This window comes from Budorcas taxicolor, chromosome 25, assembly GCF_023091745.1.
Source record: "Budorcas taxicolor isolate Tak-1 chromosome 25, Takin1.1, whole genome shotgun sequence".
NCBI classification, from domain to species: domain Eukaryota; kingdom Metazoa; phylum Chordata; class Mammalia; order Artiodactyla; family Bovidae; genus Budorcas; species Budorcas taxicolor.
The window spans coordinates 6,771,542-6,797,493 of record NC_068934.1 but is presented as its reverse complement, the minus strand read 5'-3'; the positions used below and the strand labels follow the sequence as shown (position 1 = coordinate 6,797,493).

Sequence of the window (25,952 nt, the reverse complement as noted above, 5' to 3'; positions counted from 1 at the left end):
GAAAAATGAGTAAAAAGCAACAGATGCTCACTGCAACTTATTGAAATAAGAGTAAAGTATAAAATAGAAGGGAAAGTAATGTCAGGACCCTACCCTATCCTATAATATTATAAATAGTGAGTTGTAAAATCAGTTTATTGAATGCTTGATATTATCTGCTTGGGGCTGTGCTAAAATACATTATATGCATTTTTTTAATATTCATAATAACTCTTTGAAGCAATTATGGTCAGCCTTAATTTTCTGATGAGGAGAAGAAGAATACGAAACCAAATTATCTTGCCACTGTCAAGGGTATAACTACCATTAACAGGTAGTTTATTGTTTCATATATCCTTCTGGGCCCACAAGAAATATAAGTTGCATATATACAATATCTTTCTCTAAAAGAAGAAAGAGAAGTAAATCTGCAGTATTTTAGTAAAAAATGTACCAGTCAAATATTTGTTTAAAAAAATGAGAACCCTAGGTATTTTTAATGCACACAATATGCATGTATAATACACATATACAAAACGTATAACCGATGTGAAATATGAATATGTACATATTTTTAAATATGGGCATACCACGTGTGTCGTTCACAATTTACTTTTACATAATATAATATGAACAGAAGATACTATTTAGAATTTGGAAACCATAACAATTTTGCATGTATGCTGGAGGCATAACCCTGATCCCAGGATAACTGCATAGCCTGTGTGGTCAACCTTTCTCCTACAACTACACACTTTATCTCCCTCAAAACTTTGAGATCCCCAACCCAAATGTATTTTCATGGTCACCTTTTAAAACCTAATCTATAGAGTTATTCCAGAAGGTCCTTCCTTCCATGCAAATCATGCCTGCTCCTCACATTTGTTGGGTTGGCCAAAAAGTTTATTCAGATTTCTGCATTCCCATCTTATAGAAAAACCCAAATGAATTTTTTGGGCAACCCAACAGTTAGGAACTGCGTGCAGAGTAAGCATCACAGGACAAACTCTGCAACTTTGGGACAGTCGCTTAGCCTCTGGGCATCACACAAGTAAAGTGGGACTCACAACACCTGCCTTCCCTAACATAAAGGATTGTGTGAAGCCAGAAAAGCTCTGAAGATTGTAAGGCTTAAAATAAATCTAAGGGATTGTTATTAATAAGAAAACAAGACTAACACACTCATTCCAAAGGCATCTACAAATCACTATCTTTTGACTCCCCTTTCTTCTTAAAACAGACATTCAGTTTCACTATTTCCCGATTTTCATTCGGTACAGACACAAAATACAGGGTGTAATATCCATGTGGGCAGCTCCCACGCCTCAAGCGAAGATTATGACTCTTATCAAACTACTAATTGGCTATGTGGGGAAGAAGTTTTCTAAGAGCAAGATAATTTGGTTTTGTAATCTTCTCCTACATGTTAGTTTATAGAGGTTGGTCAGAGTATATATACATATTGAAGCCACAATTTCCTCATCAGAAAATTAAGGCTGACAATAATTGCTTCAAAGAGTTATTGTGAATATTTTAAAAATGCACATAATATATTTTAGCACAGCCCCAAGAAGATAATATCAAGCATTCAATAAACTGATATAACAACTCAGTATTTATAATATTATACATAATATTATACCATAATAATATTATACCATAATTTCCTCATCAGAAAATTAAGGATGATGGTAATTGCTTCAAAGAGTTCTCATGAATATTAAAAAAGCATACAATATATTTTAGCACAGCCCCTAGCAGATGATACTAAGCATTCAATAAATTTATTTTATAGCTTAGTGTTTATAATATTATACATAATATTATACTATACTATAATAATTATTATTAGTAATACTAGATTTTTCACTATTATTTTTCTTATTCAACCTACTTTTCTCAATGCATAAGGAATGTATCTTTGCCACCATTCTTACGACAAGCACCAGTGCCACAATTTGCAAAGATCATATGATGAGTTAAACAGGAATTTTCTATATTCTGTAATATCATAGGTCTATCTCATTGAACGGTAGGCTGCCTATTATATAACAATACGTAATAATTTGCTACTGAAACAGCCTGAAACATCCTCTTCTGCAGGAATAATTGCTTTATTACCTTCAAAAACATGCTTAAATGTAATGTTGATCAATTTTTTATGGGAACATGGACTTTGCAGAGATCAATAAAGACATAGGACTAATCTGACCTGTGGAAAATTAGCTTGGAACCTGGGCTCTTCCATACAAATCTTCACAAATGTGTTCTGGGTAAGTTCATCAGGCTTTGAAAATCCTCCAGGAAAAGATTCATGAAAATGATCTGAGAGATGCTCTGGTAAATGAGTATTCTGGAAGTGGGTTCCATTAAGATTAATGCAGCCAGGAGGGTGGGTATCTAAATTAGTTTGATACTTCAGCAGCCCTCTAAAATTCATAAAAAAATAAAAACAAAGAGATAAAAAGGAAATTGAAATCAGAGGCACAGTATAATAAAATAACCTTTTTTCTTGTTGACTTCTACTACCATTTATTCAAGAAGTGCTTCTCATATATCTTATATAACAGTAATTGAGAAATCTTAAAAATCTTAGCAAATTCATTACTATAGAACTAAAATTTAAAAATTTGGCCCTCCCCCAAAATATGCCATAAATACATGGTAGGGAAGAGGCATGCAATCTTTCCAAATATTATTGAATTTGACAGCTTTTATTTCAAGTCTATTAAGCATTTATACAATCACATAGAAGTTTTCACTTCAATAAACACTATAATATGAGTACTTTCACTATAGTTTCAAACACAAATGGAAAAGTACAGGGTTCATATTTGATCTGGCTAAGACGAGACAAAATAACCTGGCTGATTCACAGAGAAATGTTAAACAAACACAATAACAGAAACTGGAAATGTGCATCTCCTATGGTCTGAAAAAAATTAATACACTTCATCAGACCCTAAACCTGTTTACTTTTCAATTTCTCCATAAACAAGAACCACAGAAAAGCCTCACAATAATGAATCAGGAAGGAAAACCTAAAACCCTAAAATCCCATTCTGATTATTTCATATTTTGTGAGATTTAAGATAAGTCTTCAACTTTCTCTGTTCCGTATTTTTTATCAAAAGGAGTTAAGTAAGATCTACTTCATAGGGATAGTGCATCAGATAGATTTATATGAGTTTTTTTTTCTTTTGCATAAGTAAATCTTGAAGAAAAAACTAAGACTTTGAAAAGCATTGAAATATTTATTTTGATTTTGAAAGTATTAAAATTTTAGTTTCCAAAATTATTTTTCTTGGTTGGCTAAGAGTGTTTTAAAATTAACCTTCATGCTAACCCTAACCCTAAACCTTCATGTTTTAAATTACCCAAATAATTTTAGTATATTTAAAAGGTACACCTTTAAGTTTACCACAGCTACAATAATTATATAAATGATTTTCACAAAGATAATCTTTTAAAACAACAAAGACTATAACAAGAATAATGGTATGAAATAGATCTAACATATGAAAGTTAGGAAAGCAATGACTAAGTCAGTCATTGGTGGAATGTACCATCTACTCAACTTGATCATTCTCTCATTTTCTCCTTATGCTTATGTTCAATTCCCTTTCACTCTTCACTTTATTTTACTTTCTTCCCATAACTAATCATCAGAGAATACAGAGTACATGTAATGAGTGTCTATGTAGTGAATTACATTACATAATATCCAGGGTGGGCCACACACACATTTTTTTGAAGTAATGTAAATATGGTCTAAGTACGGAAGAAATGCACAGATACTGTACAAGTATGAGAGAAGTATGTAATTCTTTATAAAGCTCTAGTCACATATACAATTGCTGTGCCATTCTACTTAGAAAATCTGATACGTTGGTACAACTTTGATTATAAGTAATGAGTTACCCAAACTTGCTGCTCCTATTGACTACCCTGAGGGTAGTGACTGACAGGTGGACAGGCCAAAAATCTGGAGCAGGTTTTCTATTGGCCATAAATTGAACAAACTGGCATAATGAAATTGGCATGAGCCTACGTGGTGCTACCGAGTTCAAATACTCAAACATGGCTCCTAACCCTTCAGAATCTTAAGATCCAGTTTAGAAGATATCTTTAAAGAAGCTAAACATAACTCAGACCACAGGTGATGATTTGAGTGGAGTGATTTAATGACAGCTTAGGTCCAGTCCAAAGCAATTTATATTCATTTCATATTATCCTCACAACTACTGTAAATAGGAATAACTATTTATCAATTAAGAAACTATTTTAACAGATTAAGTAATATTGCAGCAAGTAAGTGGCAGAGCCAAGATTTGAACCCAGGTTTGACTCAAATTCTATGCTCTTCACCTCTTACTATACAGCATGCTAACTCACTGGATCACTAGATCTTCAAAACTTTCATTTGAAAAAGATAAAGGATGGACAGGTCAATATTTACTAAGAAAGTATGTCAGAAAATTTGTAAACATCTATTTCCTACTTGAGTTTCTCTGGTGGCTCGCTCAGTGGCAAAGAACCCGCCTGCCAGTGCAGGAGACACGGGTCATATCTCTGGGTTGGGAGGATCCCTTGAAGGAAATGGAAACTCACTCCAGTATTCTTGCTTGGAGAATCCCATGAACAGAGGAGCCTGGTGGGCTAAAGTTCACAGGGTCGCAAAAGAGTCAGACACGACTTAGTGACTAAATAACTAACATAACTAAATAACTAAACAAAAACAATGAATTTCCCACTTAACCTTCAAAATAACATACAAGGTGTTTTTATTCCCATTTTACAGACGAGAAACCCATATTGTTTAGGTCAGAGATTCAGTCAGTAGTAGTCAAAGCATGGGGCTTCCCTGGTGGCTCAGATGGTAAAGAATCCTTCTGCAATGCAAGAGACCTGGGTTCAATTCCTGGGTTGGGAGGGTCCCCTGGAGAAAGGAATGGCATAGTATTCAAAAACTTGACCTCCCTCATTCCAAAAACCTATGTCATGCAAAGCAAATAAGTTGGTTAAAGAAGGAGACATCAAAGAAAGGAGTTCAATATGAACAAAAGCCTGGAAATTAGGTCAGATAGACTGTGGTGTGTCTGTGTGTGTGCAAGAGACAGAGAGAGAGTGAGAGAGAAAGAGAGAGAGAAGGGGCTGCTGAACATCAGGCAAGGGAATGTAATTTATTCCTTCTCCTAAATCATAACAGCATTCAGGTTGGACATTACCCCACGTACAAATGGTCCTTATTAGGATAAATGTTGTTGCCATGCAGTACAAATCTTCAGTTCAGTTCAGTTCAGTCGCTCAGTTGTGTCCGACTCTTTGCTACCCCATGAACTGCAGCACGCCAGGCCTCTCTGTCCATCACCAACTCCTGGAGTCCACCCAAACCCATGTCCATTGAGTCGGTGATGCCATCCAACCATTTCATCTTCTGTCTTCCCTTTCTCCTCCTGCCCTCAATCTTTCCCAGCATTACAAATCTCCAGGCCAGTCCAATCAAATAAACAATGTTGTTCCTGGTATATAAAGTAGCACAAAATTTTCTAAAACCCCTTTTAATTTGGAGAGCTTTTATGTTATGTTAAGCTGTTCTCAAGTTTAATGGCACAGGTTACCTATGTCTATGCCCATTAAAGTGGTATTTCTTTGTCTCAGAATATAATTATTGCCACTGAAGGAACACGTACTAAAGAGAAAAGATCTACAGACAGATAATGATAAACAAACAAAAATTACCATTCATCAGAAAAAAAAAATCAAGCACAGAATCTTGGGGTTTTTGTATAAACACTATGTGTTAGTCACTCAGAGATATCTAACTCTTTGCGATCCCATGGACTGTAGCCCACCAGGCTCCTCTGTCCACGGAATTCTCCAGGCAAGAATACTGGAGTGGGCACCCATTCCCTTTTCCAGGGGACCTTCCTGATCCAGGGATTGAACCTGGATCTCCTGCATTGCAGGCAGATTCTTTACCCTCTGAGCCACCAAGGAAGCCCTTTGTATAAATTAGGTGGAAAAGATACTAAGGAGATCAAAAGGTAGGGCACTGGCAGGTTTTGGACTTAGTTTTAAAAGGAGAAGTAGTACATGCCAGACAGGTGCTTGCTGCTTTAATCCATTTAATCTGTTTCCGCAAACTCCATAATACATGCGTGTGGTAAAGATTAGTGGCCTCGAAGGAAATCCAAGAAAGAGGGGATATAGATATACATCCCCTGTACAGCAGAAACTAACATAACATTGTAAAGTAACTATACTCCAATAAAAATTAGAATAAAAAAAGATTGGTTTCCTCATCTTAGAAGGAGTGAAAACATTCAGAGCCATTAGGTAATCTGCCCAATACCACACTGTCCGTCAGTGGTCAAGTCAGACAAAGGCCATGCTCTTCCCATGGACCAGGCTTGCTCTCCCTGCATAATTTCCATTCTACTTATGAACAATCTTCTGAAATCAAAGGCCTAAGTATGCAATGAATACAATGATATGGCTCAGCATGACTGTATATATCTAGAAAAGGAAGCAGTATATTTCTAGCTAGCCAATAATTGCATGTTATTTTTAAAGTGCAATGAGATGCAATAAACTTACCTTTTCATTGTATTAGTGAAAAATAGGAGTGTTCATTTCTTTGGCACTAGTGCAGAACTAGGGGATAGTGCAGAGAGCTAAGGGAGTTGGTGATGGACAGGGAAGCCTGGCGTGCTGCAGTCCATGGGGTCACAGAGAGTTGGACACAACCGAGTGACTGAACTGAACCGAAGTGCAGAACTTCTTAGAACATGCAATCTTAAATAAAATATCTCTTTAAAGATATATTTCAAGCCCCTAAAATAGTAATGCACATTAAATATAGACATTGGATTGATAGATAAATTCAAATATCATCTTTTAATCCAGTTACTTCACTGTGACAACATTTGTTAAAACTGAGTTCAATATGTGGTCTCGATGATTTATTTGAATCCCTAGTATCTATATGTATTTCAGCAGACCTAATATACCTGCCTTTCTTTAGAGTTCAATGCAATAACAAAGCTCATTCGAAGTAATGCTTTAAAAAATGCACAGCTCTCCTTTCTACCTGCCAAATAATCCTGATCTTCCTCATTGCCCTACATCCCCACTGAGATATACCTATTTCACACTGATTATTATTTAAGTTTTGGAACTGATTAAATTAAATGATATAGCCTCTGCCTTCAAGAAGCTTACAGTTTAGTGTACTGCCATCCAAAATAATTTTATGTGATGGTGGAAATTATCTAAATCTGTGTTGTCCAGCCATGGGCTACATGTAGCTGTTGAAATGTGGTAGTACAGGCAAAAATTGAATTTATCATATTATTTCACTTTAATTAATCTAAACTGAATAGCCATACCACAAATTTAATGGGTATAATTGCATATGAAAGCAAGAACAGCAACAAAAACCCCAAATCAGTAATGCTATATAGATGTGTAAGCACGTGAAGTCGCTCAGTTGTGTCCAACTCTTTGTGACCTCGTGGACTGTAGCCTACCAGGCTTCTCTGTCCATGGGATTCTCCAGGAAAGAATACTGGAGTGAGTTACCATTTCCTTCTCCAGGGGATCTTCCGGACCCAGAGATCGAACCCATGTCTCCTGCACTGGAGGCAGATGCTTTAACCTCTGAGCCACCAGGGAAGATGCTAATATAGATGTGTAATGACCTCTAAAGAGTATAGAGAGATGACGAACTCTGATTATGACATTCTGGAAAGGGCTTTGTGGGATAAGCAACTGAAGGATATGGAGATCCCAATGTTACAGGAGAGGGAAATGGAATTCCAATATGAGAGATTACAATGAACAAAATACACTGTTTATTCCCAAACTAGTAGAAGGGCTAATATCCTGTGCATTATATATTCCCCTTATAACCATACTCACTGCCAAATCTCTTCAACTCTCCAGCAAGTTTCTTCCATGTTTTAAGTCTTCAATGTATTTCTAGTGAATTAATTTTTCCAAGCAAATAATAACTACATAATTTTTTAAATACGGCAAGTGCATTTAAAAGTTAAAAGGAACATTCTTATATTGTTGTATCTCTCAAAATTAAATGAAAAATCATTTGAAAATGAAAAAGGAAAGAAAAAGATGTTAGTCAATTGGAAGCAGAAAGTCCTGCCAAGTTAAGACAGTGATACAGTAGGGGATGGAGGTACACAGACTGTGGGAATAAGAAGGCTTCTTACTAATTTTTTTCAAGTATTATGTTTCAAAAGAGATTTGAAGTATCTGTGGGAATGTCTAGTGTTCCTCAGTCAGGAGAAATCAAGGATTTTATGGTGTATCAAAATATGCGGCTGTGGACAGTATCGTTTTTGCACTCATAAGGATTTCAAGATGCACTCAGCAGCGTTTCCACGAAACAGGTTTCCTTCTATTACTCCATTTTGCCTCAAGAAATACTTCAGTTATACTATTAACTTTTTAATGCCTGGTTGTGACAGAGTCATTGAAAGTAATATAGTACACAGAATAAATCTTACCAGATTAAAACACGGAACTCACAAGAACATTTTCTGGTAAAAGTTAAATACAACAAAACACCAGGCCTCCCAAAAGGAGTGTCACAAAATCATCTCTACTTTAACTGCAAGTTACAAATTTCTAACAAAGGCAGTGTAGCTTATGAGACCTTTATGTTTTTAGTGATTTTAATCCTTTTTAAAGTAGAGGAAAAAGTCCCACAAGGAATCTTATCTTTTAACTAGTATTCTATAACATACAAAATGCTCCTTTTCTTTATAGAAAACAATATAATACCTAATTACTGGCCATTCTTTTCACTTTGCTTCAAGTACAAAAAACAAAAAGCTTAAGAAAATAACAAAATACACCCAAATTCAATATTTCAGAACCCACTGAAATTCACCGGATTCTGTGGAATCTACTAGAATGTACACTACTTAAGATCAAAGATTTGTCTTGTGTTTAAAACGGGGCCTGTAATTCGTAATGTGTGAATAAATATTCATTGAATGGATTAATAAATTCTAGAAGTATATAAACAATTTTTGCGGCGTCTGTTGAAACATTTGATTAAGGAGTCATCTGGTTTTAACAGAGAAGTTAGTTTGAACTCATTCTGACTTCAGTAAAGATGTCTAGACTTTCACAAATGGCATTTAATAAAATAAACCATGTGTGCACATTCACCTTTGCAGGGAACAGCACTAAATTAGTCTGCAACTAAGACTATCCCTCTTCACCCTTGAGTACTGTGAAGTCCAACCTGAGATCTCAGTCCTGCCCTGAACTGAGTCCATCCTAACCTAAGTCATCAAGAAAGTCAAGCCTATCTCAGCATCCTCTGAAAGTAGAGCGCTTTTCTAAGCTAAGGACTCAGTATACCTCAGGGAGACTGTAAACATCTGGATATTCACCCAACCAAAGCTTCTATTCTCTGCCTTTGTCTGGTCTAGCCAGCTTCTTGCTAGAAACTTGCCTTTACATTCTTTCCTGGGCTCCTGCTTTGGAAGCCTGAATGTATTTGCATCCTTCAGCTTGACCGGAGCAACATAATGGATGTATGACCCGTGTGATCTCACAGGCTCCTACTCTTAGAGCGGCTGCTGTTGCTAAGTCAATTCAGTCGTGTCCAACTCTGTGTGACTCCAGACCACCAGGTTCCCCTGTCCCTGGGATTCTCCAGGCAAGAACACTGGAGTGGGTTGCCATTTCCTTCTCCAATGCATGAAAGTGAAAACTGAAAGTGAGGTCACTCAGTCATGTCCGACTCTTAGGGACTCCACAGACTGCAGCCTACCAGGGTTCTCCGTCCATGGGATTTTCCAGGCAAGAGTACTGAAGTGGGGTGCCATTGCCTTCTCCAACTCTTAGAGACACATTGTAATTGATTAAGTGCTCTGTTGCCATCATCTTCAAATGCTTAACAATTTATTATCAAGGGGCCCTGCATTTTCATTTTGTAGTAAGCCCTGGAATTAAATATCCTGCCACGGACTCTGTGTGGCTGGCAAAACAAAGCCTTGGAATCTAAGGACCTAGGATCAAGATTCAAACTTTCCTTAAGTGTGCAAAGTAAAATAGGTCATTCTAATAATCTTCCTCAGCTGAAAGAAAGATAGTACCTGTTATCCTCTACTTAACAGGTTTATAAGGGAAAGGACTTTGATCTCTGGGGAAGGAAAAAATATGTAAGCATCCAATATTTGTTACTATTTCCTCTGCTTTCAGGATTTACTAAAATGGCAGTGTGGGATAAAAGGATTATTCCACATTTCAGAAAAACACTGATATACTGGAAATATTTCTTATAACAAATTTAGCCCTTATTCCTTCTCCTTCCTCCCCAACCTTCTTACCCTGTACCTCCAGCCAGAACCATTTGTTATTATAAATAAGGCCCCAGGAAAAAAACCTAGGTTAAAATTATATGAGAAAGTATTAGGTCTGAAGTTCACGATTTCTATCCTCAAAATGGGGAGAAAGTAAACTCACAGTTTAGAAGATTAAAAATTCATTAATAAGTGTAGCTTGTAGCACAAATTGAGCTTCCCTGGTGGCTCAGTGGTAAAGAATCCACCTGCCAGTGTTGGAGATGTGGGTTTGACCCCTTGGTCAGGAAAATCCCCTGGGGAAGGGCACAGCAACCCACTCCAGTATTCTTGTCTGGAGAATCCCATGGACAGAGGAGCCTGGTAGGATACAGTTCAGGGTTCGCAAAAAGTCAGACACAACTGAGCATGCATGCACGCACGCACAAACATACACACACACACACACAGTAAAAATCAATATATGTACATGAAAATGTCTTGCATATATTACTTACATCTATCTATATATGTGGCAACCTTATGACAGAAAACACCCCATAATCTCAGTTCCCACACCTACCTGTCTTTCAGGATAAAATATCAACAAACGTAAATAAATCATAAGAATTTAGGAATTATTACATAAAAAATCATTTTTACCTAAGAATGAAAATAAATCCTATGAACAGGAAATTAGAAATGAGAAAAATACACACATATCTAAAGGTCATAGTTGTATAGAACACTTTATTTATTAACATATGGAAAACCTAAAAATATTATGGAAGGGGACTTTGGATTGTATACAACAAAGACTTACTTTCTCAGGAATTTTACTCACTCTATATATTTAAGTGAAAAATTAAAAACCAAAAAGTGAAAGAAGAAAAAGAGATGAAAAGTTTTCTCCCATGATCCAAAGAATTTCTAGCCACAGGGGCACACAAAAATCTCCAATAAAAATATGCCAGTCTACAATACAACCAGAATAGTCAAGACTTCAAAGTTAATTCCTCTGGCACATGAATTGATATTCTAGTTGTCATAATAACTCATTATCTAAACAACACTAAATGTAAGTGGCAGGCCCAGAATGGCAAGCAAAGTGACATTTAAACAAATACACAGATTATTTTTATTGTTGTCTGCAATACTTTAATGTTTGAAGAAAATTGTAAGGGCCTAGAAGTACAACAAATTCTTACATAAAGGCAAATTAACGCAATTCCATGTAATCTGGCAAATACTGAGCGAACGATGACTTGTGAAAGGAGTTTCACAGATAAAGATCAGTAAGAAATAGTTCTATCCTAACCAACAAGGACCTACTGTATAGCACATGGAACTCTGCTCAGTGCTATGTGGCAGCCTGGATGGAACAGGTGTTTGGAGGAGAATGGATATATGTATATGTATGGCTGAGTCTCTTTGCTGTGTACCTGAACCTACCACAACACTGTGAATCGGCTATCAGTTCAGTTCAGTTCAGTCTCTCAGTCGTGTCCGACTCTTTGCGACCCCATGAATCGCAGCACTCCAGGCCTCCCTGTTCATCACCATCTCCCGGAGTTCACTCAGACTCACGTCCACCGAGTCCGTGATGCCACCCAGCCATCTCATCCTCTGTTGTCCCCTTCTCCTCCTGCCCCCAATCCTTCCCAGCATCAGAGTCTCTTCCAGTGAGTCAACTCTTCGCATGAGGTGGCCAAAGTACTGGAGCTTCACCTTTAGCATCATTCCTTCCAAAGAAATCCCAGGGTTGATCTCCTTTAGAATGGACTGGTTGTATCTCCTTGCAGTCCAAGAGACTCTCAAGAGTCTTCTCCAACACCATAGTTCAAAAGCACCAATTCTTCGGCGCTCTGCCTTCTTCACAGTCCAACTCTCACATACATACATGACCACAGGAAAAACCATAGCCTTGACTAGACGGACCTTAGTCGGCAAAGTAATGTCTCTGCTTTTGAATATGCTATCTAGGCTGGTCATCACTTTTCTTCCAAGGAGTAAGCATCTTTTAATTTCATGGCTGCAGTCACCATCTGCAGTGATTCTGGAGCCCAAAAAAATTAAGTCTGACACCGTTTCCACTGTTTCCCCATCTATTTCCCATGAAGTGATGGGACCGGATGCCATGATCTTCGTTTTCTGAATGTTGAGCTTTAGGCTAACTTTTTTGCTCTCCTCTTTCACTTTCATCAAGAGGCTTTTTAGTTCCTCTTCACTTTCTGCCATAAGGGTGGTGTCATCTGCATATCTGAGGTTATTGATATTTCTCCCAGAAATCTTGATTCCAGCTTGTGTTTCTTCCAGTCCAGTGTTTCTCATGATATACTCTGCATATAAGTTAAATAAGCAGGGTGACAATATACAGCCTTGACATACTCCTTTTCCTATTTGGAACCAGTCTGTTGTTCCATGTCCAGTTCTAACTGTTGCTTCCTGACCTGCATACAGATTTCTCAAGAGGCAGGTCAGGTGGCCTGGTATTCCCATCTCTTGAAGAATTTTCCACAGTTTATTGTGATCCACACAGTCAAAGGCTTTGGCATAGTCAATAAAGCAGAAATAGATGTTTTTTTGGAACTCTCTTGCTTTTTCCATGATCCAGTGTATGTTGGCAATTTGATCTCTGGTTCCTCTGCCTTTTCTAAAACCAGCTTAAATGTCAGGGAGTTCACGGTTCACGTATTGCTGAAGCCTGGCTTGGAGAATTTTGAGCATTACTTTACTAGCATGTGAGATGAGTGCAATTGTGCGGTAGTTTGAGCTTTCTTTGGTATTGCTTTTCTTTGGAATTGGAATGAAAACTGACCTTTTCCAGTCCTGTGACCACTGCTGAGTTTTCCAAATTTGCTGGCATATTGAATGCAGCACTTTCACAGCATCATCTTTCAGGATTTGAAACAGCTCAATTGGAATTCCATCACCTCCACTAGCTTTGTTCGTAGTGATGCTTTCTAAGGCCCACTTGACTTCACATTCCAAGATGTCTGGTTCTAGATTAGTGATTACATCATCATGATTATCTGGGTCATGAAGATCTTTTTTGTACAGTTCTTCCGTGTATTCTTGCCACCTCTTCTTTACATCTTCTGCTTCTGTTAGGTCCATACCATTTCTGTCCTTTATCGAGCCCATCTTTGCATGAAATGTTCCCTTGGTATCTCTAATTTTCTTGAAGAGATCTCTAGTCTTTCTCAATCTGTTGTTTTCCTCTATTTCTTTGCATTGATCACTGAAGAAGGCTTTCTTATCTCTTCTTGCTATTCTTTGGAACTCTGCATTTAGATGCCTATATCTTTCCTTTTCTCCTTTGCTTTTTGCCTCTCTTCTCTTCACAGCTATTTGTAAGGCCTTCCCAGACAGCCATTTTGCTTTTTTGCATTTCTTTTCCATGGGGATGGTCTTGATCCCTGTCTCCTGCACAATGTCACGAGCCTCTGTCCATAGTTTATCAGGCACTCTATCTATCAGATCTAGACCCTTAAATCTATTTCTCACTTCCTCTGTATAATCATAAGGGATTTGATTTAGGTCATACCTGAATGGTCTAGTGGTTTTCCCTACTTTCTTCAATTTACGTCTGAATTTGGCAATAAGGAGTTCATGATCTGAGCCACAGTCAGCTCCTGGTCGTGTTTTTGTTGACTGTATAGAGCTTCTCCATCTTTGGCTGCACAGAACATAATCAGTCTGATTTCAGTGTTGACCATCTGGTGATGTCCATGTGTAGAGTCTTCTCCTGTGTTGTTGGAAGAGGGTGTTTGCTATACCCCCACACAAATTAGAAAGCTTTTTATAAAGGAAATAATCCTATCTTCAAAAACACTACAATTTACATAGGACATATCACCCTACCCCCACACAAATTAGAAAGCTTTTAAAAAGGAAATAATCCTATCTTCAAAAACACTACAGTTTACCTAGATATATATCACCCTGCTGTATTTTCTTTCCTCTTTCGTATTCTAACTCACAGATGCATAATGGAGGTAGGCTGCAACAAACACTGGGATTTTCTACTGTTCAACTGCAACTTCAGCTATCACCTGACTTTCTCCCTTTTACCGAAGGTTTTATATGTGTGTGTCTACGTGTGCTCAGTTGTGTCTGATTCTTTGTGACCCTACGGACTGTAGTCCTCCAGGCTCCTCTGTGCATGGGATTTCCCAGGCAGGAATACTGTAGTGGGTTGCCATTTCCTACTCCAAAGGATCTTCCCAACCCAGGGATGGAACTGGTGTCTCTTGTATCTCCCGCACTGGCAGGTGGATTTTTTAGCACTAGAACCACCTGGGAGCCCATATTCTCCTGTTGTTACTGTTTTTCAATTGCTAAGTCATGTCCAACTCTGCGACCCAATGGACAGCAGCACACCAGGCTCCTCTGTCGTCTGTCTCCCAGAGTTTGCTCACATTCACGTCTGTTGAATCAGTGATGCTGTACTACTTTTGGCTTAACCTACAGCTTCTGGGCCTTCCTTTCATGTGGCTTTGCCAAGTTTCCATCTGACATTCTAAGAAGGGTACGTGCCTCTCCCCAGGAAGAAAATCCCACAAGCCTCTCCTCCTTCCACACGAGAGCGGGTAAAAGGAGACCTCAGTACAAGTGCTTCTAAAAGAGAATGTTCTTGGGAACCAGCAACTTCTAACACTTCACTATGTTGCATAAATACCTTCAACAGTATATTTTTAATTTCCTTCTTCTCAGGGCATAGTAGAAGAAAGATAAACCAACACAATAAGCCTCATCTCATAAGTATTTGTCTGCTCCAGGTTAACTTCTTGACTTTTAATTCCTATGAAGCTGACAATGCCTCTGGTTCACTGTATTTGTTGACAAAGGCTGCTCACTGTGTTCCTTGGGTTTAAAGAACAAATGTTTTTAGAAACACACTCATAGAAAGCCATTCCTTTTAAAGTTTCTGAAAAAAATGATTTAAGCAGAATATAAATCATGCTCTATAATGAACTCATGCCAATAAGTAGCCCCAAATGGCAGAAAGCTCTGTTTAAAAGAATAACTCAGGTATCATTTATGTATAATAATAAAATATGGTCTGAAAAGTCCAGCTGGCTCAGTTATTAGTATTTACTATTATTTGGCTCTCACTATCATCCACACATCTGAGAAGGACCTCCCCCTTTCTTTTCCAGAATTCTCGCATAATATTTTGTCTCTTATGTAAATAAAATGTATAATACAATTACCACCCAGGCAACACTTCCTAGAGCTAAAGCCAGTGGGAGTGCTGACTGTCTTAAAATTGAGAAGCTAAGGTGCCAAATCTCATTTACAATGCGTTCCCTGCTCCCTCCGTGTGCCTTTCAAAGGAGTTGGGTGAGACTCTGGGCTGAGACTCTGTGACATTCATAATTGCTTTTCCCTCTAATATCCCTTTTATCGGTAAGTGAGAATGGCAGTATATCTCTCCTCCTGATGAGCTCTTCAAAGGAAAATGAAGAAAGAAACGTCCAGTTACATTTATGTCTGGAAAGAGGAAACATTTTTGGCTTGTCAATATTTTTTTCTGAACGTCTTCTGAATTGAAATACCTTTAAATGCATTGTAAAAATAGCAATCTCCTATAAAAGTGTATTAAAAATGAGGAAAAAAAATTCCTTAGGAGAAGGTTTGTTTTAAAGTCCTCAGATAAACCTTCATCATTAAAATCGATTGCCCTTTAGAGGTCTAACAACATTATAAAGATTGTTGCCCTTTCAAGGAATATTCTCTGATCTGCTAAGCAATTTTCATTACACATTCACCAGATTACTTTGCTGATAGGAAAATCTGGGCTCTTGAAAAAAAAAATGTGTGTTTATAAAAAAAAAAATTATTGTTCAACCAATTAAATGTGCAGTTTCTTCCTTATGCAGGTATTTGTATTAGTGCAAGTATAATTTTTTTCCTGCTAACATTTATTCAGTATATCTACATTCTGCCTACATTGCTGCATTCACTTATTTAAACCTATGAGACAACTCTATCATATGGATATTCCATTATTAATCCCATGTAATGGATAAACAAGAAAGGACAAACTATCTGGCAAGGTCCTACAGCTAGTAAGTGATGTAAGCTCTTAATTGCCACGCCACACTGATCTCCTAGGGAAAAAATAATGTATTTTAAAAATCCATTTAATCACTGAAAATTAATTGAGTTTGGTGTGTATGAAATAGTCTTTTCTAGGGTGTCAGGCAATAGAAATGCTTATAAATATTAATGGAGAAAAATCTAATACATAGGCAAAAAGAATAAAAACTAGGTTAAGCTAAAGGCTTGCATAATCAAGCTAACTGGGCTTCCCTTGAAGCTCAGTTGGTAAAGAATCTGCCTGCAGTGCAGGAGACCATGGTTTGATTCCTGGGTCAGGACGATCCCCTGGAGAAGGAAATGGCTACCCACTCCAGTATTCTTGCCTGGAGAATTCCATGTACAGAGGAGCCTGGCAGATTCCAGTTCATGGGGTCAAAAGAGTCAGACATGACTGAGCAACTAAGCACACAGCAAACAATCAAGGTAACTGGATCCTAAATAATATTGCGTGCAATATTTTGAGCAAAGATAAGACTTCCACTTAGCCAATACAGATTGCATACCCCAGGAGCACCACATTTAATTTCAATTTCCAGTTTTAAATGGGATACAGGGAAGCCATGCCAATAGCCAGCCTGATTTAGTAGTTAAGAATGTGGGCTCTGGAATCTATTTCAAACAAGAAATAACTTCATAAAAATGAGAGCTTTCCAAAAACAGATCGGGATTTTCAAAATTAGAAATTTACTTAGCTATGTTGTAGGGAGATTGAAAGAATCTTGGTCAAAATAATTTTTTGAACTTTCTTCAAAATGAGATTTTATAAAAATAAAATTGATTTTGGAAAATTATATTAACCAATTGCTCCTCCTTATTATAAAAGTCAACAATTTCAAATAGCTTCGCTGTTGAATTAAAAACCTGTCTATGATTTCTAGCCTATGTTGATACTTCAGTTTTCTGCACTACTAGAATTCTGGAAAATAAAGTATGTTTACACTTGGAAAATATGTAATTTAAAATTGCCTTTAGCACTTTCAATTGATTTTTTTTTTTAATTTCAAAATAATAAACAATGCTTGGAAACTAAAGCTTATATATTACATTGTTCTCCTATACCCTATTATTTTACTTAACACATTGATGGAGAAAAAGCAAATGACCAACAAATAGTGAGTTTCTGTTCAAATCTAGATACTCTTAAGAGGGGAAAAAAACAAACAATAGACTGAGAGAAATATTTGCAAACCACATACCTGACAAAGGAGTTGCATTCTTTACAAGGGCATTGCTTTTTAAAATAAACCCTTAAAACTCAAAAATAAGTAAAACAAACCAAAACAAAAGACTGAACAGAAATCTCATCAAAAAAGATGATGGGAAATGGGACACGAGGTGCTCAAATACATGTGTCTTTAGGAAACGGCAAAACGTGACAGCACTACACACCTATTAGACTGGCTAAGATCTAAATCAAGCAATACCAAATGCTAAGGAGAATGTGGACTAACACTGATTTTGGGAATGCTAAATGGTACATCAAGGCTGTATATTGTCACCCTGCTTATTTAACTTATATGCAGAGTACATCATGAGAAACGCTGGGCTGGAAGAAGCACAAGCTGGAATCAAGATTGCCAGGAGAAATAATAACCTCAGATATGCAGATGACACCACCATTATGGCAGAAAGTGAAGAGGAACTAAAAACCCTCTTGATGAAAGTGAAAGAGGAGAGTGAAAAAGTTGGCTTAAAGCTCTCAACATTCAGAAAATGAAGATCATGGCATCTGGTCCCATCACTTCATGGGAAATAGATGGGGAAACAGTGGAAACAGTGTCAGACTTTATTTTGGGGGGGCTCCAAAATCATTGCAGATGGTGATTGCAGTCATGAAATTAAAAGACACTTACTCTTTGGAAGGAAAGTTATGACCAACCTAGATAGCATATTCAAAAGCAGAGAGATTACTTTGCCAACAAAGGTCCGTCTACTCAAGGCTATGGTTTTTCCAGTAGTCATGTATGGACGTCAGAGTTGGACTGTGAAGAAAGCTGAGCGCCGAAGAATTGATGCTTTTGAACTGTGATGTTGGAGAAGACTCTTGAGAGTCCCTTGGACTGCAAGGAGATCCAACAAGTCCATTCTAAAGGAGATCAGCCCTGGGTGTTCTTTGGAAGGAATGATGCTAAAGCTGAAACTCCAGTACTTTGGCCACCTCATGTGAAGAGTTGACTCATTGGAAAAGACTCTGATGCTGGGAGAGATTGGGGGCAGGAGAAGGGGACGACAGAGGATGAGATGGCTGGATGGCATCACCAACTCAATGGACGTTGAGTTTGAGTGAACTCCGGGAGTTGGTGATGGACAGGGAAGCCTGGGGTGCTGTGATTCATGGGGTCGCAAAGAGTCAGACATGACTGAGTGACTGAACTGAACTGAACTGAACCAGAAACTTCAATATAAATTCAAGAAGCTTGTTTTGAATAGCTGTACTTTACTTGTATAACCAAAAGCTAGAGAGTAAAATTAACAAAGCATTTTATAAATAAAAAATATATCTAAGTCTTCAACAATGGAACAAATAATAGCTTCAATAGATTTATTTATAGATAGATCTTTTGCAATAAAAAAGAACATTTTGAGAAATGTTCCATTTTGAAAAAGCTGTAAGATTTATCAGTAGTAGTTTTTTCTCCATACTAGAAGTGTAATCTATGTAGCTTTATTAAAAATTAAACTTCACAGAACTACAAACTTTTAGTTAGAAGATGAGTAAATTCTGCAGATTTGAGTTTAGCACAGTGACTACAATTAATAATACCATACTGTATACTTGAAATTTGCTGAGAGTAAATCTCAAGTGTTCATGCTAGAAAAAGAGGTAACTATGTAATGTGATAGATGCATTAATTTGCTTGTACACTTTAAATATATTCTATTTTATTTGTCAATTATTCTTCAGTTAAAAATTAAGCTTCATAAACTATGTATACTACAGAATACTTAGAGTATTGTATATTTGTTGCATGACATATTTCAGTATTAGAATAATTGTTTTCTTTATTTTTATCTATAATATACAAAGAACAATTAATTCAGTTGGTATAACAGATTGAATACATAAGTCATTCTGTAGATGTGTTTGGTTATTTCTTTATATAAAATAAAATCACTTTCTGTTTATGACCCCTGTTCCACAAAAGTAAAATCAAGATTTAAATCTATATTGTATTTCCCCCCATAATGGAGAAAGAACTCATTACTGTCTAAGTTTCAGAAGTCTATTTAAACTCTTGAACCTTTGAAAAGTGACTCTATTTGAAATACAAAGAAACACATCTCTTCAGAATTTTAATTTAGTACAGCTTAAAGGCAAAAAAATGCATAAAAAACTTTACTAGCAAGTTATTATATTTTTATCTAATCTGTTATAGCTAGAGATAGCAAGCCCAGGTAAATCAAGATATTAATCTTTAAAAATAAAAACTTAAGACCCTGTATAATCGGATCTATGTTCATCCACATCATTAGAACTGACTCAAAGGTGTTCCCCACTATATAGACTGAAGTCAGTCAGAAAGAGAAAAACATACGTCTGGAATCTAGAAAGATGGTACTTAGGAACCTATTTGCAGGGCAACAGTGGAGATGCAGACATAGAGAACAGACTTACGGTCGTGCGGGGATGGAGGTGGCGGGACGAATGGAGAGAGTAACATGGAAGCATGTACACTACCTGTATATGCTACCTGGTGGGGTGCAGTCCATGGGGTCGCGAGGAGTCGGACACGACTGAGCGGCTTCACTTTCCCTTTTCACTTTCATGCTTTGGAGAAGGAAATGGCAACCCACTCCAGTGTTCTTGCCTGGAAAATCCCAGGGACGGGGGAGCCTGGTGGGCTACCGTCTATGGGGTCGCACAGAGTCGGACAGGACTGAAGCGACTTAGCAGCAGCAGCAGCAGCAGCAGCATTACCATTAGTAGCACATCTCTTTAATCATAGTCCACTTTTATGATAATAGCCCTGGACAACCAAACAAGCCACTTAAAGAACAGAATATAAAGCAGATTTTCTCTATCAAGGGCTTTCTTGGTGCTACAGAATATGCTAGCCTCACAAGGGAAAAGAACAGAACCCAGAGGTTCCACTGACTGTGGCCCTCTTCCCCGTGTGGCAGCCATAGCTAGCTGGAAGTCAGGATTATGTGCTGTGTGTGTGTGTCTGTGTGTGTTTTAGTTCTCAGTTGTGTCCCGCTCTTTGTGACCCCATGGACTGTAGCCTGCCAACTCCACTATCTATGCGATTCTCCAGGCAAGAATCCTGCAGTGGGTTGCCATCCCCTTCTCCAGCGGAACTTCCCAACCCAGTGATCGAACCCGGGTCTCTTGCACTGCAGGCAGATTCTTTACTGTCTGAGCCACCAGCCATATGTCTGCTGCTGCTGCTGCTGCTGCTGCTAAGTCGCTTCAGTCGTGTCCAACTCTGTGTGACCCCATAGACGGCAGCCCACCAGGCTCCCCCGTCCCTGGGATTCTCCAGGCAAGAACACTGGAGTGGGTTGCCATTGCCTTCTCCAATGCATGAAAGTGAAAAGGGAAAGTGAAGTCGCTTAGTCGAGCGCGACTCTTCGTGACCCCATGGACTGCAGCCTACCAGGCTCCTCCGTCCATGGGTCTAATGCTCTACAATTATATGTTCTAGAACCTTGATACAGAACAAACTAAACCAGGACATGGGAGACAGTAAACCAGGACGTGGGAGACAGAGATCCATAAAATGCTGATATCTAAACCAGTGGCCTCCAAAATTGGAGGAAAAACATTTTGAACATGCAGCTTGAGATAAGTATATCATTTATGGATAAGATTTACTGTACTGAGAAAGTATATTATAAAACATTCTGAAGAAAAAATTAACAGCAGGCCTGAACTTTTCTCCACATACTGTCTCCCTGGAAACATTCCGGGTTAAGACAAACAAGGAGTGACAGCTGTGTTACCAGTCAGCATTGTGTGTTACCGACGGAACACATCTGGACGAGGAGGATGCTGACTCAGCTTCCTGATGCAGTGTTCTAGCAACTGAGAGCATCCCTTTAGGAAAGCTGGATCGTTATCAAGAGTGATTCCGGTGGAGCTTGAGCCTTCCCCAAGGCAAAGTAGTCCTTGTCTACCCATACAATCTCACCTTAAAACTGAGTTACTATATAGGAGGAAATGGAGAGGTGGAAAACGGTTCCTGAACATCTAGAGGGACTCCCACTGAAGAAGCATCTGACATATCCTGCTGACATTCTGTTGCCAGTCCTGTATCCTTCTACTAAACCAAGTGAATCTAGTGCCGAGCAATAGCCTACTGTATCATATTAGTGTGAGCGTTAAAACCACAGGTCCACTGTGGTACTCATACAGACATGCACATACACAAAAAGTATACTACTCACATCCTCTAACCTAATGAATTATTTTAAGCACCATACATTTGAGTATACTGCTTGGGTCCACATACGTTTCACAGAATTTGGGGTATATTCTTTGTAACAACTTGGAAGCTATTGTTTTTCCCTCTGTGATTTTCTGGTGTTTTTCACAGATGTTTTTTTCTTTGGTCCTTGTAAATCCTTGGCTTTCTCTGCAAATACTAGTGCCCCTAGGACTTCTTAAACTAAAAATTGGCAACTCCATTGTTACAAACTCTGCAGCAGCAAGACATAAGGAATTCCTGAAAATTCAAACATTAAATATATTGAAGTTCTTCACTTCCTGCTCATTTTCTTTTTTAAAGTTTATAGAGATATAACTATAATAGTATACATATATTCCCTCCAATTAAAAATTTTTTTTAAAAATTAGAAAAAAGATATAATTATAGAAGGCTTTAAAATCTACAACATTGTGGGAGAAGTAATTTTGTCTTTCCATTTTAATATGCTTTTAGGCTAGTTTCATTAAAACATGCCATGTCCAAAACAGAGCAGTTCATCCCACTCTTGACACTACCCTCAATTCCAGTAACCAAACAATTTTGCCATTTCCTATGACAATTTCTATAGACTCATCTGTCATTACCCCATTTTTAAGCACACATGATTTTTAAAAGTTATTAAACTTACCCTGATACATGTAACATCAGCAACATGTAGAAGACAAAGAAGAGATTATGAGTATACCAGAAGATGTCATAGTTAGAAACTCTGAAAAAAACAAACAACTTAACTTCAATTTCACTTCCGACTCCATCTCAATAAAACAAGCATGCATCCTTTCAAATACATGTCACTATTGAAAGTTGAAATATACACTCATCTGAGACTTATCTATTAATATCAACATATTAGCATACCATTGCAGAAAACTGACAAAAATTATGAGCAACACTTTATCATTTTGAAGATTCTTTGTATTTCAAATAAAGATACATGGAAAAATTAAAATCACGTGTTTATTTTTAAATTATTATGATGTAAGGTGAAGGAGAAGGCAACAGTCTGCTAATGCGTACTCCTGCTGCTTTTGTTTATCAATATTCTCAATTTAAAAACAACTAATGTTTCTATCCTAATGTGTATTTTGAGAGTAGTTCAAAGGAAATTCAGGTGGAGATAAATTAAATAAATGCTCATCAAAATTTTATATAATTTTTCTAGACAGTATATAACTTTAACATCTTGTGTTACTGGCCTGGGGGAGGACCAAGATTCTAAAAAGGGAGGGGTATAATAAACACAACCTATAAAATATTCGAAAGAAGTAAAAAGAGTATCAGTTACTTATTTCATATATCTGAGTGGATGTTCAGGGAAGCTATCTGATAAAAGCTTAGATGATTCTGATAACAACCCCTGAAACCTTTTAGAACCCCCAGTTTAGGCAATAACCACTATAGTCACATTTACTTCAGTCACAGATTGCTACCACAAACAAGATCAGTAACACCCTTATAACATTCACCTACTTGCATAGATCGGATCTTTTTTAATCTAAATTTCTAGAAGGAGAATTACATCAAAGGACACACATTTTGTAAGGTTTCTTTATATACATCACCCTTTGCTCTATAAAACATGGTTATCAATTAAGAACCCAATCACAGTGAAGGAGTGCCTGTCTCCCCAAACCCAGACTCAACTATATATATATATCTCCAGTATCTTGGAGTTGGGTATTGTTTCATTTGTGTGTTACTTGCTTTCAATTCTTCTGTGACTTACCTGTTCATGGAAATTACCCATTTCTACAGCATATTTCTCAACTGCTATAAGTAAACTATTCAAATTTAAGAATGTACTAGTTCCATAGAAGGGCTTCCCAGGAGGCACTACTGGTAAAGAACCCACCTGTCAATGCAGGAGACATAAGAGACACAGGTTTGATCCCTGGGTGAGGAAGATCCCCTGGAGGAGGGCATGGCAACCCACTCTAGTATTCTCACATGAAGAACGGAAGAGGAGCCTGGTGAGCAACAGTGCACAGGCTCACAGAGTCAGACACGACTGCAGCAGTTCAACATGTATGCACAGTTCCACGTGAGTGCAATAATGTTCCCAGTAACATGCTTACTTTTTAATCTTTATAATGTATATTGGCATTGCAGGAGTTTCAGTTTTCATATTTTTAGATAGCTAAATATTCCCTATATTTCCCTTTGTCCATTATGAGCACTGATAAATATAACTTAAAGTTTCCTCCAAATCTTCAGTGGTGCAATTTTTCACAGTTAACTTTGTCATGGAGCTAGAATTTCATTCACTTAAGCCTTCCATTCCTCACAAGCTTGTAGTGGCTTCTTTATTACTTAGCAGGTTCTCACATATGGCGAAGTCCTCTTCAGGGCTTTCTACCAACTATCACTTAGTTCAAGGCCTTGGTCATTTTTGCAAGTAAGTCCTATTCTGTTTTTATTAATTAAAGTATACTTTTCTTATAATATGTTAGTTTCAGGTATACATCATAGTAATGCCCTATTCTAAGTTATTGAGGCATATTTTTTTTAATGTTTAATAAGCCACATCTTCCTTTTATTCCATTTGAAACATCCTCATACACAATTCCTTATCACTCAGAATATTTGACTGAAAGATTTTTCCAAAACAGGAAATTATATATAGAAATGTCTCTATTTCCCTCTTAGTTACACAGGAACCAGAATACTGCATTGACTAAGCATTTGGGTTAATCAAGACATTTTCTACATATGAAAATGAAGACAATCTGAAGGAAATCTAAATAGTCTGACCAAGAAATATCAAAATAATGGCTCTGACACTCACCGTATCGCATACGTTGAAGCTGTAATCATCAAGAATAGTACCAGTACCATGCAGACCCCTGTCAGGCCAGGAACTATAAAAATATACATAAGTACATTTTAACTTAAGTCATACTGAGAAAAAAAGTACAAAAAATTATTACCTTAAAATCCAAAGTACTAGGCTGCTCTGTGGGAAGCCTAATTGAAATCATCTATCTCCTTGCATGTTCTCTGTCAAAAAAACCTTTTTTTTTTTAATTAGCATTAGTTTCAAGGTACTTAAAACAAAGTAGAATCTTTTCCACCTTTCAAGAAAGGTCCCTTTTAGTATTTTCAAATATTCTGATCAGAATGGTGACTACATGCACACTTTGACAGGAACATAACTACAGCAAACATCAATAACTAATGCAACAGGACACAGTTGACATCGAACATCCTAACTGCTTTGGTTTTCTCCATCAGAGTCAATGTCAAATGATTTCTTTTGGACTTTGCTATCTAGAAAAAATTTCCAGAAAAAATAAGCAAAACTTGAATCTTTCTAAAACCACAACTTCAACTGTAGAACAAAACATGGTGAATGTGAAGAAAAAAATTACAGTGCTGATGTTTTAAGAACACTCTCAGACATAATTCCCCTTAGAATAGAAAATATTTTAAAATCAGTGTTTCTGATATTACATAACACTTGTTCTTACAAAGAAAGCGTGCAAACATGCCATTTTACAAAATTAATACTGGTATAATAGATTGCTACAAACCTAGTGTTAGCTCATAGAGGACATCCAAAATGAACAGGTGATATGCTATATCAAAGAGCGAAAAATCACAGTAGTCTCATTTCTCATTATCTTATTGCTATCTAATAAAATAGTCTATAACTTACCTTTAATTTACTCTTACAATCACATGAGCAACAATAAGTACTAAATGACCTAGCTAAGAAAGTCCATCTCAAATCTTTCTAGAAAAGGTATTAAAACACTTCTGTCTCCAAAATTATAGACATCTCCCTACTCTTCTTCTCGACAAGGAAGCACCTACGCAACAGAAGGCCCAGCAGGGAGGGAGAGCCATCAACAGAAGCAAACAAGCTGGGGGTGACACCAGGGCAAAACTGATATGCATCATTAGGATCACAGAGGGTATAGAATGGTTGGAAAATAATATTGGAAATTCCAATACAGTAGAAACAAGTTTCCACTTGTAAAGGGCCACATGAGAAATAAGGGAGTCGGTCTATGGAACTTAATACTTGAGTACACCCTCCTTTTCACTCTTCCCAGTACACAGATTTGGAAGCCTAACAAAACTTGCCTTTCCCTGATGCCCCAATCCAAATCATCTC

General features: G+C 37.4%; 1 protein-coding gene across 1 annotated transcript in view; it reads right to left on the bottom strand.

Annotated features, from left to right (window-relative positions):
* The window catches only part of NOX4 (NADPH oxidase 4), a 175,648-nt gene that overhangs the window by 98,413 nt on the left and 51,283 nt on the right, over window positions 1-25,952 (bottom strand). Inside the window, exons 7-9 of the mRNA XM_052662027.1 lie at window positions 24,621-24,693; window positions 22,464-22,544; window positions 2,192-2,408 (exon numbers count right to left, since the gene is read on the bottom strand). Coding sequence (XP_052517987.1) covers window positions 2,192-2,408; window positions 22,464-22,544; window positions 24,621-24,693 — 371 coding nt within the window. The remainder of the gene's footprint in view (window positions 1-2,191; window positions 2,409-22,463; window positions 22,545-24,620; window positions 24,694-25,952) is intronic.